General features: G+C 48.8%; 2 protein-coding genes across 3 annotated transcripts in view; both read right to left on the bottom strand.

Moving 5' to 3' along the window:
- Positions 1-413: 413 nt before the first annotated feature.
- Positions 414-4395, bottom strand: DLX1 (distal-less homeobox 1). Of its 2 annotated transcripts, XM_010982519.3 has the most exons (3): positions 3643-4395; positions 2802-3001; positions 414-1671 (listed from the first exon to the last, which is right to left on the bottom strand). In XM_010982519.3, the coding sequence occupies exons 1-3, from the start codon at positions 3953-3955 to the stop codon at positions 1417-1419; spliced, it is 768 nt and encodes a 255-aa protein (XP_010980821.1). In that variant the 5' UTR covers positions 3956-4395; the 3' UTR covers positions 414-1416. The 2 variants fall into 2 exon arrangements, with proteins under 2 accessions (XP_010980821.1, XP_010980822.1); XM_010982520.3 differs by lacking the exon at positions 2802-3001 and having other exon boundaries at positions 1519-1671.
- Positions 4396-8849: 4454 nt separating this feature from the next.
- METAP1D (methionyl aminopeptidase type 1D, mitochondrial) overlaps positions 8850-15635 on the bottom strand; it is an 83088-nt gene continuing 76302 nt past the window's right edge. Inside the window, 4 exon segments of the mRNA XM_031451652.1 lie at positions 8850-9303; positions 9435-9513; positions 10431-10478; positions 11821-11918. Coding sequence (XP_031307512.1) covers positions 9225-9303; positions 9435-9513; positions 10431-10478; positions 11821-11918 — 304 coding nt within the window. The 3' untranslated portion in view covers positions 8850-9224.

The following is a 15635-nucleotide window of genomic DNA, read 5'->3' as shown; positions in this document are numbered from 1 at the left end:
TCCCCTCCCCAAGATACAAAGCAATAAGTTAACATTCTCAATATAAAACTAAACTTTGACATAGAGAACACAAAACACAGGTTGATTTCAATTGATCACATTTCCCAAATTTCACAAGTAAAATGTCGAGATTCTCATTTCACAAAGCATCAGGGTTTACAGCCACACACAACAGAACGGAAAAAAGCTAAGCTTGTGCAACATGTTTACAGAACAATAATAATAACAATAACAATAATAATTAACAAGAACAATAATAATATGTACAGCAATTAGATCCTGCACTGGAGACTGTGCGTTCAGAGTGGTGACTGGCATTATTCTGTGTTTGAGCCTCTGGGGATTGTTGTAAAGCTGCTTTTGTCTTACTTTAAAGCCCACTAGCATTTAGGGAACTGGCCCACGCCTGCCTGTTTTCTCTCCGCTGTCCATCGGTCCTCTGTCCCCACAAGGAAAGAATTAGGGTTTTCCTTCTTGCCCAGACAAAGCAATCGAGCTTTCTTCCCAAGATGAGAACATTGTATTGGCTTCATTTTTCTCTTTTTTCTTTTTAAAAGAATACGGGACATGTAAAAAATGCAAATCATTCGGCTCCAACCTCTCCACACTAGCAAAGTACAAAAGTTACTGTATAAGTTAAAAATCACCAGATCCTCCTTTTTCGTTTTTCCGGTTGCGTTTAAAGTAATGGGTACGTTCGGACCCTGTGCTCCTCGCGCCCCACAGAACTGCGAATAGGCCGAACATTCAGCCTCTGTCGAAGTCCATTTCTCAATAAATAAAACCCCCTCCCTCCAATTTCCCTCCATCCCCGAAAGAGCCACACAGATGGTTAGGCAGGCCCAGGAAAAGGTCCAAAAGGACAAAACGTTCCAGTATCCGGAAACTGGTGGCGCCGCGGCCCAAGCCTCCTCCGACTTGGTGACTTTTTTCAGAGGCCGAACAACGAGGACAGCGGATGGACGAGGACCTCGACTTCGTCAGCGCACAGATACGGAGTGAAAGGAGACAAGAGACGGACAGGACACAAACGAGCTTTTGCTTTTTCTACATTGTGTTTTTTTTTTCTCCTGATAGTCCCATACAGCCGAGGGTCGGTGATCGGGTCGGGCGGGCTCTCGCTGCCACTCGGGCTGTCTCGGGCTGCTATGCCTGCGCTCCCAGGCCGCTCTCTGCTGTTACCGGGCGGCCGAGGCCTTGGCTGGGACAAGGGCGTGGGCGCCAGGAGAATCGCCGGGCCAGACCGCGCGGGTCTCCGAGGAGGCGGCGGGCGTCCTGCCTTCACTGTTCCTTCTTTCCCTCTGGGCCCTTCTCCTCTGGACCCAGGGCACGCGGACGGGGTGGATGGACCGGGAAGCGGGAGGGGCCCGGGCCGGGGGAGACGGAAAGGAGGCGGGCGGGTGCAGGCGGGCAACCTCACATTAGCTGGGGTTGCTGCATAGCTTCTTGGTGCGCCGAGGGGTACCACGACGTGTAGCTGGGGATGTAGGAACCCGCGCTGCTGCCAGAGCCCTTCCCAGAGGAGGAGTTGGGGTTCCAGCCGGGCGGTACTGGCGGAGAGCCGGCAGACAGCGCCCGGCCGTTGGCCAGCGCGCTACCCTCCAGAGCCGCCCCGCCCTGCTTCATCAGCTTCTTGAACTTGGAGCGCTTGTTCTGGAACCAGATCTTGACCTGTAAGAGCGGACAATAACGTGACTCGGTCTAGGTCCATTGTGCCTACGCGTTGGTTATGGGGAGATGACTGAGCAGTGGGACAGCGAGTGAGGATAACCCCTGGCCCCCTACCCAGCGTGACCCTACAAGCTCCCTGCTGAAGAAGCAGTACCAGTCCCCTCCCCCATAAGAACCAAATGCTGGGTGGCCCCACCGTCGGCCGCCGGTGACCGGCGGGGCCAGCTCTCAGAGAGCCAGGGGGCGTGGTGGTGAGCGGTGAGCAGGGATCCAGGCGTTTGCCTGCCTAGGACTCAGTCCGAGCCCGGCAATCGTCGGGGGAAGACGCAGCGCCTGCATAGCATCGAGCCTTTAATCTTAATCTGAGCATCAATAAAAGAATCGAGTGTGAAAGGACGTGGAAAACATTTATTTGCAATGCGACCCGCCTTCTCTTCGCGCCATCATTTCTGCCTTTGAGTGAGTTGCGGGCTGACTGAGGAGGCCACAGGGTTTTGTTAAACTTTTGGACGTAAATCAGCCTTTCCTTTGCGTCCGTTTGTTCTCGCAACTGCTCCAAATCCCGTCCCAGACGTTGACAACCCGCGCCAGTCGTGATCAGAACGCCCAAGGGGGTCCCCGGAATCTTAGAGGAACCAGGGAAGGAAGATTCCGTTTCTCCTCCAGGGTCTGGGACTTGGGAGATGAGAGGACGGAGGAAAGCGCCCCCACCCCGACCCCAACCTGGTGAAGAGGAGGAGGAGGAGGAGGAGGAGGGAGACAGAGCCTCGGGCCCAGGCCCCGAGTGATTAGCCACACACTTTAAAGGCAAAGAAAGGATTAATCCCCAAGTCTATTGTTCCAGTTGTTCGGGCACGTGTGACCTCAGAGTCCCTAAACAAAACGTCAAGGGAAATCCTTCCTGAGCCCTAATCAGATTGTCCAGGGACTGAGGGCCGGGCGGCTGGCAGCGCCGAGTACAGAGTGCAGACAGAACCAGGGCGCGCGCGCGCGCGGACACCCCCCCCCCAACACACACACACCCACACACACACACTCTGACCCCTGAGGCCCAGAGAGCAAGAAGCTCCGGGCGCAGGTGGGCCGCGGGGAAGCGTGCGTGACGCCACGGTGGGGCAGCGGCGAGGTACCTGCGTCTGCGTGAGTCCCAAGGAGGCTGCGAGCTCCGCCCTCTCGGGCAGAGCTAGGTACTGAGTTTGCTGGAACCTCCGGTTCAAAGCCTGCAACTGCAAACTGGAATAAATCGTCCTGGGTTTGCGGATCTTTTTCCCCTTGCCATTGAAGCGCACTTCGCCGCCTTCCACCACCGTGCTCTTCTCAGAGTCAGCCCCTGGAGGGACAGCAGAAGTAGGAGACGTTATAAATGCAAGAGACCGCTTTTAGTGCGGGGAGGCGAAAGCAAGCGACTATAGAGGGGTGGCGAAGGCAGCGCCAGGAGAGAGAACGTTCTAGAAACTCTGAAAGTCAGGGGAGGGTCCCGTCAAGTCCGATGGCCCGACCCTGGCCGCTGCAGGCGGACTGGGGCAGTTCCCAAGAGCGCAGTTCCTGCCTTAGCAGGGAAAGTTTGCTATTTTTGCAGGCGGTAGTTGAGGTTTAATTACCCTTAATTGCAAACATTGTTTATAGCGCTACGCAATAAATAATTACCGAGACTAATATGTGCACATGGGGGTTTCTGTTTTCCAGCAGGGTATTGTGTGCTCGGTGCACGGAGCCGCCCAGAGGCCCAGCCAGTGCCAGGGGACGCTCTTGGATTTATCCTTTGCTAGATAGTTGCAAGTTGGGTGGATTTTTTTTTTCTTTGCTATGACAAGGATGCGTAGATTGATACCCGAAACCTCCCTCCACTGCTACGGCGCCCTCCCCACCCCCATCCTACCTATCTCTCCTCCTCTCCTCTCCCTCCTTTTGCTCTCTCTCTGTCCCCCTCCCTCCCTTGTACCTCTTCTTCTCCCTGGCAGGCGCACATACCTGGGTCCTCCAGGCGGCTCTGGGCGAGGCTGGCGCTGCCCGGGTAGGACTGCACCGAACTGATGTAGGGGCTGGATGCGTGGCTGCTGACCGAGTTGACGTATGGGTAGCCCAGCGGTCGGGAGAAGGACGAGGCCGAGCTGTAGGCGCCGTCGGGCTGCGAATGGCCCGCCGAGTGTAAACAGTGCATGGAGTAGTGCCCATGGGACATGGGAGAAGGAGACATTTGCTGGTTGGGCGGCCCAAACTCCATAAACACCGCCTTGCCCGACACGGGGCTGTTGAGACTTTCTGGCATGGTGGTCATGGTCATCTCTTCTCGCGGGGTCTGGGTGTGGGTCTCTCTCTCCTCTGCTTCCCTTTTGGGGGTCTCTGTGTTTCTCAGGACAGGAAGGAACCCAATTTAAGCGGAACAGGGGTTTTCACTTTCCATTCATAAGAAAATGGAGTTTGTCTCTTTGAAAAGTCTAAGCATGATGCTGCCGAGCTCCCCAAACTCGCTTCAGAGCTTTGACTCAGCCAAGGTCATAAATATTCATGAGCTGGCGGAGCTGATTGGTCCGCTGTCTTGCATAATCACCGGGGATTGGTCCGAGGCGCTCCGGCTCCGCTGGACTAGAGCGGGCAAGGCAGCCCGGCCTCGGGAGAGACGCGTCCACACTTCCCGGCCAGGGCTCCTCTGCAACAGAGCGCGCCGCGTGGGGCGCACAATGGGCTGCGGCTCCCGCGCCGGGACCTTCGCGGCCCGCGGCTCTTCAGCCTCCCGCCTCCCCGGCGCGCCTTACTTCCAGAAACCAACCAGCGTCTCAGCGCCGCCGCACCCCCCTCCTACTGTCCCCACCCTCCTCCCGCCCCCGACACTGGGGACCAGGGCACCTCTTCCAGACGCCGTCACCCGGTCTGGCGCTGAGCTAGGGCGTCTCTGCAGCCTGGCCTCGGCTTCCAGAGCGCGGAGTCGCACACTGAGGGGGCGCCAGAGGCGGTCAACAGAGCGCTGTCCTCCCGAGTCTTGTGCCTAGCGCAGCGCTCTCCTGACGAAGCCTCCCGGGCCTGGGTCCGCTCTTCCACATCCCTGGGGGCGGGTTTGGGGCCCTTCGGGAGAACTCACTCACTCGGCCGCCGCGCCGCCGCCGCCGCTCCCTGGGGCCCGCTCGCATTGCTACAGGCCAAGCTGGCCACTCCAGCTCGAGGCTGCACCGGTCTGATTAAAGCAGTACGCGCGGAGAGCCAGGAACCTGCGCTTCTCCTCCCAGGAAAGGCGGCCGCACCGCCCCTCTCCCCTGAACACACACCCCCTCTTTCCCTCCCAACCTTCCTCCGCCTTCCCCTCCCCTCTCCACTCCCCAGGGGCCCAGCGCCCCGGCTCACTCGCCCCAAGGGCGCGGCGAAAAGTGGAGCCTAGGAGCTGGCAGGCCCAGTTCTGCTTGAGCTGAGGATGCCTCATGGTCATTTTCCAGCATCCTAGGGTCTGGGGAGAGTAGCCCAGGTGTAGGAGTCCTGGGGGACACCTAAACTCTCGGCAAAACCAGGCCAGTGGTAGCATCTCGCATCTCTGGGTAGACACGTCTCTCGTTGTCGCCCAGGATCCTCCTCATCTCCAGGGGTCAAAGCGGGCCGTCCCTGGGGCTGGGGGCAGAGCTGGTGAAGGCAGAAGCTGCTACGGCGCCTTCTATCTTCTGGCGCTCTAGGTACAGAAAAGCCCACAAAAGCCCCCCGCAGCCACAACCGCACAGCCACCCCTATGAGGTGTGGCGCGCACCACGCTGGCTGCGAGGGGCTTTTGGTTCCCCATCCCGCCAGTCCCACGGTGAATCCCAAATTACTTTGTTAGGTAATTAGAAAGTGTTGATAATTATTTCTTTCATAATTTAACGGTGTGACGGGAACGGGGAAATGATCTTGTGAAAGTTCACACGTGCAGATGTATTAGTTACTGATTCATTTGATTAAATGGTAGTCTCAAGTGCTCGGATCCGCAGCTGAAGGCGCCCCATTAGCATAACACTGATGTTTAATTTTCATACGCATAATTAGCCATATATTTAACACTAATAGCAACATGCAGCCTTTCAGCTTTAAACAGCCCGGGATTTGATCTGGCCTGAGCTGAACCTTCGCCGATGCACCTTCCCCTGTCTAGAGTGCGCAATGATCACAGGACAGACCTCTGTAATCAAGCACATTTTGGCAGAGGGAACACCAGTAAAAATGAACATTCAAAACAAAGTACATCGGTGCTGTCGTTACAGATATTAGTGGAAGGGGCTTCTCTTTTTTAACTTCTGTAGCAGCAGCTGCTGCCTGCGAAATTCCTCTCCTTTGGGTTAAGGGTGCGATGTTGGGGGTAAAAATATTTCAGGCAGCGTGGTTGGAACAAAAAGAAAAACAAAACAACAAATTCTCCAGGCCAATAATGGGTTTGCCAACGTTTAAAAAGATTTTTCTTTCTTACCCCCCCCCCCGCCCCTTAATCACTGAACCACACCGTGAGGCTTTGTAGCAACAACCAGCTAATGACTCCGCCACCAGACAACTCCCGGAGCCGCTCCACTCCTCTCGTTTTCCGTGTTACACTTGCGGTTTTAATTGCTCCTTCTTAGCGCCTGTTTTGGGGTGTGGAGTGCGGTGCGGTGCACCCTGCACAGCAGCGGATGCCTCCTGGGCCCCTGGTCTCCCACGCGCGCCTCGCGGGCCCTGCCCACGTAAGTGATCGCCGCGGCTGGCGCGGGGTCGGGATTGGGGCAGAAGGAAGCAAGGCTGGCGATTCTGGGTGCTCAGGACAGCGCGTGAGGAAACCCGACGGCTGGACCGCCCAGGGCCAGTTTATTCTAGAGAACTGCAGGGTGGGGGGAAGGGGAGAGAGGCGGCTCAGGTCGCGATGGTCTCCAGGGCTCTCTGCCGTCCACATCTGGAGGGGGATTCAGGTCTTTCGCAGCGCAGGGGACGGGGCTGGCTCCAGGGAACAAAGAACCTTCACGGGAAACCGTTTCAGAGCCTGGCTTATTTTAAAAATGAATTCTACCTGGGCGAAGGAGTGCCTACACTCCGGAATAATTTCTTAGCCCCAGAGAAGCAGGTCTCAGGAGGGACGGCTGAGCCGGGGCTCTGGGGCACCTAGATGCCCGGCCTTGACTAGCTTCCCCATATGTGATCTTACCTTTACTCTAAGAACTCAGGGTGGATCCCCTCCCACCCCCACCGCTAAGGCGACACCTATTCTGAAACGCCGGTTTGCTTAGATATTCGCCTGTCCCAACTCTGAGAGGAAACAAAAATCTACCATTTATCCTGAGAGCCCCGGATGCTAAGTAGAACTTGTTGGAGACACTACAGGACCGGGCGCCTGGTGGTGGTAGCAGGAGCCACGCGTGGCTGGAATCCCTGCAGCCTGGGGTGAGGTTTGGGGCCAGTTTAGCTGGCACGGTTGGAGGGGGGGAGGTGGACAAAGTATTTTAAAACCTGCATCCTAATTTCAACCTCAAAGCATGTTAAACAGAGTTTGTTCTAATACAAGTTTGTTTCCTACTGAGTCGCTATTGGCTGGTGCTAGTAATACATACATATATATGTTTGGTATTTAACTTTAGGTTGTTCACTCTAATAAATGGGATTATAAACCTGTCCCATAAATATCTCCATCTTGGAAAAAATTACTGCACAAGCAGCATGCAATCCCAGTGGTTGGTAGAATTCTGTGGTCCTAATGAAATTATTTTGGGGCTGTCTCATAGTAAACTGATCCGTAGATTAAGATACTGGCTAAGAGTTGCAATCTGACTGATCTACGAGAGAAGTGAAGTCATTCTCTGGCAAAACTCTCCCAACACCATCTGACCCTTGTTCCTCTCTAGAAAATCCGTGTTGTTTTGGGGCAGACCTCAGTCTTTAGACCTTTGTTTGGCCAACTCTCCAGTACCCCTTAAGTTTTTCTTGTAAATCTTCAACCCTTCCCTTGTCTTTTCCAGCTCTCAGATCCACTAGAATTGGAGTCACCTCTGTCCAAATTCTACATCCCTGGACACAGAAAGGGACCTGGAAGGGTTGGAGGATTCCCAAGAGAATCCCAAGTTCAGGGAAGAGCTTGAACTAGTCACTATTCCAAGCGTGCTCATTAGCCTCAGTTTCCTGTGACCTTTCCCACCACTCTGAGTATCGCATAGACTAGCTGTCTCTCCAGTCCTATCACAGAAGCTACCTGTTGTGGCAATGACAGGTGCCCACATTTCCTTGGTGCTCTGGAGCTGAGCCCAATCTATATTTAGCAGATGGCAGCTTTGTAAAACCCGCTCCAGTAGAAACAAGACTTAGTGCAACCACTGACCGGCGGGACACCCTAAAACCCTGAGCAGGGAGAGACTACTTTTCTACGTGGTCTGCTAAAACCCCTTTCCATCCCTGAGCCCACGTGTGAACAGGTCCTGGGGAGAGTCTGCAAGGGAAGGGATGATACTCTGGTTGGGAATGAACATTGGGAGACACAGAATGTGGACCCTTGGACTTCCTACTTCTGAAGCAGGGGAGCTGCTGGCCGGCTGAAGCAGGGTTAGACTCACCAGCTCTAATCCGGACTAACTAGGCCCTTGCCCTCAAAAGTTCCTGTGCCCCTTCTTGCAGGGGTTCTCTGGGTCTCCAGCTCAGGAGTGCGAGTCTGAAGAGGGCCAGTACGGGGAGAGGTCAGTTTCGGGGCTAGACGGGCCAGATACTGTTTACATCTGGGCGGGTGGGTGGGGCCGATGCTCCAGCTCCTAGGGCAACAGTCTAGTTTGCTATGTTTGGGGTGCGGGAGGAGGGTCTCTCAAAAGTAACCTTTGGGATAACAGGTCAAGGCAAGTTATGGGCCAGCAAGGAGGAGCCTCAGGGGACCAGCAAAGTCATGCTTTCAGATTGATAACCCCATGCTGAAGGGCCAGGCCCAGGGTCCAGAGGCAAGGGAATGTTTGTAACTAAAATCTCCATTCGCGGGCTAATTTTTTCATTGCAAAGCAGCTATGAATGGGGAAATAACCGAAAGGGCTGGGGGCAGTAGGCCTTCGGGCCGGCCAGCGTGGGATCCACAGAGGGGAAAAAGAGACTTCTAAAAAACTTCTTACCAGCTAGGCTCCGGTTTTATTTCTGCGCACGCATTAAAAGTTCAGAGACTCAAAAATTAACCCACCTACCCTTGCCACCTAGTAACTGTCAGAGACAAGGAGCACCAGACACAATGGTTTTAAGAGGTTAAATCCTTTTACTCGGGCAGAGTCAAGACAAGGGAAAGAGAAAACCATGCATTTCTAGGAATCCCTCGTCTTCCAAATGAGGGCGTTCCTACTCCCTTTCAAGATGCGTTTCCCGCGTTGGGAAGCCGAGCCCAGCCCGGCGCCAGGATCCGTCTCTCCGAAGGCGCACGGCCACATCCGGACTTCAGATCTTAATTCCCAACTGTCCCCAAGCCCCGCCGCATTTTCCAAAGGCGCTACTAGGTGCTAGGTAGGTTACTGAGGGACCTGCCGTTAGCCTGTTTCTTCTAAAAGTTCTCCAGCTGGATTTCAGCAATTTTGGAAAAAAAGGCGCCGGCCTCTGCGACCTTTTCTGGACGCTCCTCAGGCCTCGTGGGGCAGTTTGGTCAGAATCTCTGCGCCCCACGACGTGATGAGAACTGTGTGCTCGAACTGGGCGGACCTGAAACACACACGGCAGCGGTCAGCACGCGCACCAGCACCGGCGGGGCGGGGAGCAGCGGTTTGCCCGCGTCGTCGGACGACCCTTCCCTTCCCATAAGACTTAAAAGCAACCGGGCGGAAAGCAAACACCTTTGATTGTCCAAGGAGACCACAGTCCATGCGTCCTCCAGCACTTTAAATTCAGGGGATCCCTCGGTTATAATTGGCTCTGTAAGAGGGAAAATATTTACTGCAATGATCTAATCAGATTCTTGTCAAACATTGTTTCGGCTGATTACCAAAAAAGAGAATAAGAAGGTTCTCCCCCCTCCCTCCAAGTGCTTCCCCCCACGGGTTCATGTTGTCATCTCGCAAGGGCTGATAATTGATGTTGCTTACATAGTATTCTACAAACTGAACAGTAGGAAGAGGAAACGCTACGGCATTCAAAAATGTATGAAGTTGCCTAGTTTGTATTTTTTTTAGAAGAAAAAGGGCATTTTAATCAAGCCTTAATTAGGACCCCGTGGATAATAACCACCCAAACGCCAGTCCCTCTTATAAATACCAGTCAGGTTTTTTTTTAAATATTTGAATTTTAAAAACATGCTCAAAATGTTCATTAATCAGCAAATAATAATTTTCTTATTTCACTCTAATTGCTTCTCCATTAAGTCCCACAGTCAGAAATATGATGCCTTTGGGGTCTTAGGTGATTGGAATTTGGAGGTGACACCAATCACATGACCAGCCAGGAATGAGCCACCAGAGAGCACATGCCACTTGCTGACAGGGAGCAAGGGACATAATCGCCTCTAGTTACTGGGTGTTAATGAAAGAAACACACACACACACACACACACACACACACACACACACACACACAAAACAAAAAGCCAAACACCACATTATGCTGGTAATAGAATTAGAGGTTGGACGGCTGCCGTCTCCTAAATGTGTCGGTAAGTATCTGATTTAGGAAGATGGGGCTTGAGGATATTATTTAATCAGATTTACTATGCATCTGAATTATTTCATTATGCTGATTGGCTTTATTAGTCCTTCACTGGACTGCCTGGCCTAGGCCAGCACCGCTGCTTCTGCCTGGGGAGCCACTGCTCTCCGAAGAGGAGCCTGGGCACTGACCTATGGTGAACGCCATGCCCTCCTCCATGAGTAGATCACTGTCATTTGCTGTAAAACAAAATAAAAACAAAACAAAACAAGGGTGTGGGGAGTGGGGATGGGAAATGGAGAGAAGGACAGAAAGAAACAGAATTAGAGGGGGCAGACTGCTCAAAAACGTGGTCATTTTATTTTTTATTTTAGGGTAGAAGAATAGGTGGAGGTTTCTGGAATCCTGAGTGGTGGCTATCACCTAATGGTTAAGCACTGGGCCTCAGCCTTTGCAATTTCTGAGTTTGGGGTCAAGGCCACTAAGAAGGGGGCACCAAGGCTGAGCAGGGGCAGCCTGGGTGCTTGAGATACCTGTTGGACTCTCCCCACTCCACTGTCCTGTGGACACCTGCTGCGAGGTCTCCTGGCTTTGCTAGGTGCAGGAACTTGCCCTCCACCCCCAAGCCAAAGAGAGAGACATGCTGGGGACTGATGCAGGGGAATGCAGGTTGAAGTAGGAGGCAAGAACAGGGGTGACTTGAAATATTCCCAAGTGCTGGCACTGGATGAGGCACATGCCTGAGAGGCCCTTTCTCTGCTCCAGCTTGGACCTCTTACAAGCTGCCTCAAGGTGGAATTCTTTGGCCTAAAGGGAGTTCTGACCTACTGAGTCTCCAGGGATCTTCCAGGGGATGGATTCCAGCTAACAGTTCCTCAAGGGGCTGCTCCCACCCCAAGCACACAGGTCAAGGCCCCAGGACCAACTTTCCTTTGGTCCCTGTCCAGGTGCGCATCACCCCACTCCATCCCCAGGGGACACTCCATAGAAATGCTTCCTACCCTAACCCCAACCCTCCTACCCCTTCTGGCCCACCCTTGCCTTCTCACTGTAGGGTGCAAATCCAGGCAGTGAAAAACAGGAGATTCTGGGAAAGGAACACAGGGTGGGTATAGTCTAGAAATCACTAAAGAGTACATGCTGCTAAATACATCAGCTGTCAACGCTGTGCAGGATGTAATGAAGTTTAACCACAACAGTCAGCGGTTAGAGAAAGGGATAGAAAAAGAAAAACAGAAAACAGTCATATGTGCACGCTGCTGGGACATTGATGCAGTGGTGTTTTGTTTTCAGTAACTTTTTCTAGACAAATATCCCTTGTGCCTTCCAGCCATCACCCTTCAGGAGAAGACAAAAAGCAAAATAAACCTCATTTTGGGATTGAAACTGCTGGGCTCTAATCCAGTAACAGTAATGTGCTGGTTATGATTAAGTAGGACCCCCCCACCCTGCCACCTTCCCACCTACACACAGCACACAAAAGGATGACAATGTGGATTCAAAGTTGCAGTAAGAGATTCAGAAGCAAAACTTCTTTATTCTGATAACATTCAATAAACAGCTCCAAACTAACTTTCTTACCATGATGCCAAATTTCTGGATGTCCATGAAAGTAAGATCCTATCCCATGCCCCACAAAATGTGGACAGACTTGCAAACCATTCTGCTGAGTTATGTGGCTTTAAAAGTGACCAAACAAAATATTTAATTAAATTAGGTAATTTTTAATGCATATATAGATAAAACAAAGTCACTTTAAAAATATTATCTGAAAAAGAAAAAAATCAGTTATATTTAGAGTCAGATGGTAATAATTTGTTTTCATTATTCTGGAATAACTTAAAATTTTGTCATTGCTTGTAACAACTCCCTTTGGATAGATGAAGAAAAAAGGTATGTATCTAACAGTAGTTTGTTTCATTTACTTTATGTTTTGGGGTTTTTTTGTGGGGGGAGGTAATTAGGTTTATTTATTTTTTATTATCATTATTATTTAATGGCAGCACTGGGAATTGAACCCAGGACCTCATGCATGCTAAGCACACACTCTACCCCTGAGCTACACCTTCCCTCCACCCCTTGCTTCATTTACTTTAGTACAGCATTCAAACAAGGCCATTTTTAGATGATGAGTGTGCATGCACACATATATAGATCAGTATAACACAGATACATGTGCAGGTAATGCAGATCACAAAAACCTGCCTGATTCGTATGGAGTTTCACAAAAAGACTGTGCAAATCACTACCAATCTGGGAACCAAACAGAAAAAAAATAAAAATCTGAAATGTGACTTCCTACTTCTCTAGTTCCTTTATTATGGTCTATTTCAGAACGTTATATATTTTACAAACAGACACACTCACCCCAACGGTCACATCTGCTTTGTCAATATTCTTGAAACACTCTAAAACTTTGTGATTATTTGGGATTTCTACTCAAGACATACACCATTAACAAAATTCACACAGAAAGTTTTTTAAAATCACTATGATGCTTAAGAGAAGCTAGTATTGCGATTTCTAATTCTTGACGCTTCATCAGTTACTTCTACATGCACATCTTTTGGGTTCCATCTATTCCATATAACTAAAATCTGGCACATAGAATCCAACCCTAAAATCTTCACCTATAAGGTTAAGTTGTTTTTGAAATCAGGTAAACTTATTTATTTCTGGGAGCACCAAAAAGTCAAGAACATAATACCATTAACAATTTATATTTTCATGGGGATGAAGGGCAAAGTGCCTTAACCCGAATCATAAAAATGGATTGGGATATACAGGACCACTGTTTACATTCTGAACAAAACCAACGTTCTTCCATCCTGAACTAGAGTTTCCAACAGCCCTTCGGTTTAGTTTAACACAAACTCAAGCGTTTTGCCAGCATCTTTATGAAAATTCGTGTCAATATCTAGACAATACTTTTATCCAGACATTTTTAACTTTCATGTCCAGACCTGTAAAATGTCTTCACTTAGGCCAGGATGTCACTATCAATAGCAGATGGGTGGCTTCCCATTCAGATTTACTTTCCATGTAACAGTGCAGAAATAGGTCAGCTATGCATGTGTTGAGGAGAGGAATGAGAAGTCAACGTTTTTTATCTCTTATGTTGTTCTTTATGGTTATGGTTACTTCTGTGTGTCTCTGTACTTTGAATAGGAGGTGTAACAACTTTTTCAAGATGTTTCTCTTTGTACTGCACAATTTTGGAATGGAAATAGGATGGACAGTGGATGGAGGGTGGAAGAGAGATTATTAAATAAGACACACTGATTGAGCTTTTTTTGGTACAAAAATGGGTTCTACCTAAACCAGTAAATTATGTTATGTATGTCCCAACAAACCTCAATAATTCTAAGAATATTTATTATAAACTGTTCTTTTATTCTCTTTTCTTTAAAAAAAAAACTAGATTTTTTAAAAAAGGCTCTGACTGATTGGCAGGCATCACAGCTATATCGTAAATGTGGGTTACAATAGCTATCTTCATTTTAATTTCCGATGAGTGGAGAGGAAGAAAGCCCATTCTGAAAAAAACACTTGGGGTCCCTCCCCTCCCCCCTATACCTCTCATTCCTCTTCATAAAAGAAGCTGTGCAATTGCTAGGTGGCTAAAGATATCTGAGTGCCTTCTACAACAATTTACTGCCTGGATCCTGCTGGAACTTCTGGTTATAGAAGGATCATAGAATGAATGTGTCATGGATGCAAAGGTCAGAGGATTTCACAGTCATGTGGGAAGAGGAAAAGAACAGGACAAATTTCCCAGGAACTAAGTAAACACTCGTGTCTGCTTTTAGGGAATTTTTCTTTTGGATTGGTAGTTAGCTTTTTAACACATACCTCCTGAGACTGATTGGAATAAAATCTCATTAATGTTCCTAATTAAAAGCACGTCCCTTCTACTATTCTATCAGCTACCATATTTCCTCTATTTGGGAATACATGAAAGCATGAGATATCTACCTGATTCTAGGGTTTTAAATCTAACTTCGTAGAGACAATCTAAGAGATTTGGAGAAGCAAATTCCACTCTAACGTGAAATCACATCCTGGGCACGCGAGCTGTGGCCACGGGCAGGTGGAGCATGCGTGCTTTGCTTGACTGGTGTGTTAGGGAAAACGGAAACAGCTGGAAGGGTAGGGGTGCCCAAGAGGTGTGCAGTTACTCCCCAACACTGACCATCGAGGGCCCTGACCCATTTCTGAGCACAAGGATCCCCTTGCCCTGGACACTTCACAGATGAAAATCTGCCTTCTTTTTGCTGAAATCTACTGAAGAGAACGCTCCCGGTATTAGCTCTTCTGTTTTGATTTTCTCTAACTAAAAATCCTCCATGATATCACGTCACTTAGATGAGCCTGAGCACACTTATGATTTGAATGGAATCAAATGGAATATTTGAGGAGGATGGGAGGGGAGAGGAGGAAGGTGTATAAAAGTAGTTTACGAACTTACTTTAAAATCATACGGTATTATTATAGCTCATGTTTCAGTTTCAGTTTATATTTGAAAGAGAAATCTCTCTTAAGGAATTTCATCTTGTGACCATTTTCTTAAATTCCCTTTCATGAAACCGTTTTCCTCAATTGAAGCTTTGTCTAGATAAATTTTCTTAATACATTTAAACTACACTTTATGACTGAGAATACATTCCCCAAAAGGGCAGAGGAGTACTATTTTTAAGTACATACTCTTCTAAAGGAATAAAAATGCACATGGAAATAGTTTTATTATAATTTTTACACGAATCCTATAAATAGGACTGATTTCCAAATAGTCACATCTCTAATGAAAAGATCTCAAATGGCACCTGATTTTCTAAATTTAGGAATTTTACTTTAATCTTTCAAGGTTTTTATTTAAAGCAGTAGTCTTTGAATGCAGGAATGCACAGACTCAAGGATTCCCTCTAATGACAAAGAATGTTTAAGTACAATTAGTAATATTTTTGAAAGCCAACAACTGTTTTCCAAAAGAGTGGTACACTTTTTTTGTTTCAAACAGGATCACAAATTACTGTATTTTTCTTACAATAGTGCTGAACTTTTATTTGAGGTTTTCTGTTTCTGAAAAGCAGACATGATGGATTGAAATAAAAGATAATTTATTGCAATGCTTACTTTCATGTGCAGAGAGAAGCAGTGTAATTGTAATTTACAGTAGCTGTCAAGAAAAATCCATCACAGATGACATTAAAATGACTTATTTTGCCTGAGCCGCTTATTGTTTAAATGTGCATAATCTAATAGAATGAGATTATTTTTTAAAATCTGCTCTATATTCTTCTAAATTAATATCAAAACATATACTTATGAATTAAACATTAAAAACCATTCATTGATACTCTCATCATGACATTTACAAGTATAAGTTTAAATTATTT

The sequence above is a fragment of the Camelus dromedarius genome, chromosome 4 (assembly GCF_036321535.1).
Source record: "Camelus dromedarius isolate mCamDro1 chromosome 4, mCamDro1.pat, whole genome shotgun sequence".
In the NCBI taxonomy this organism is placed as follows: domain Eukaryota; kingdom Metazoa; phylum Chordata; class Mammalia; order Artiodactyla; family Camelidae; genus Camelus; species Camelus dromedarius.
This window is presented reverse-complemented; position numbering and strand designations above follow the sequence as displayed.

What these genes read in the sequence shown, in the direction of transcription:
- DLX1 (XM_010982519.3), bottom strand. Translation starts at nt 3,955, where the DNA reads ATGACCATGACCACCATGCCAGAAAGTCTCAACAGCCCCGTGTCGGGC. An exon ending in GAGCCGCCTGGAGGACCCAG is followed by an intron (nt 3,002 to 3,642) that starts GTATGTGCGCCT and finishes CTGTCCCTCCAG; the next exon opens with GGGCTGACTCTGAGAAGAGC. An exon ending in TGGGACTCACGCAGACGCAG is followed by an intron (nt 1,672 to 2,801) that starts GTACCTCGCCGC and finishes CCGCTCTTACAG; the next exon opens with GTCAAGATCTGGTTCCAGAA.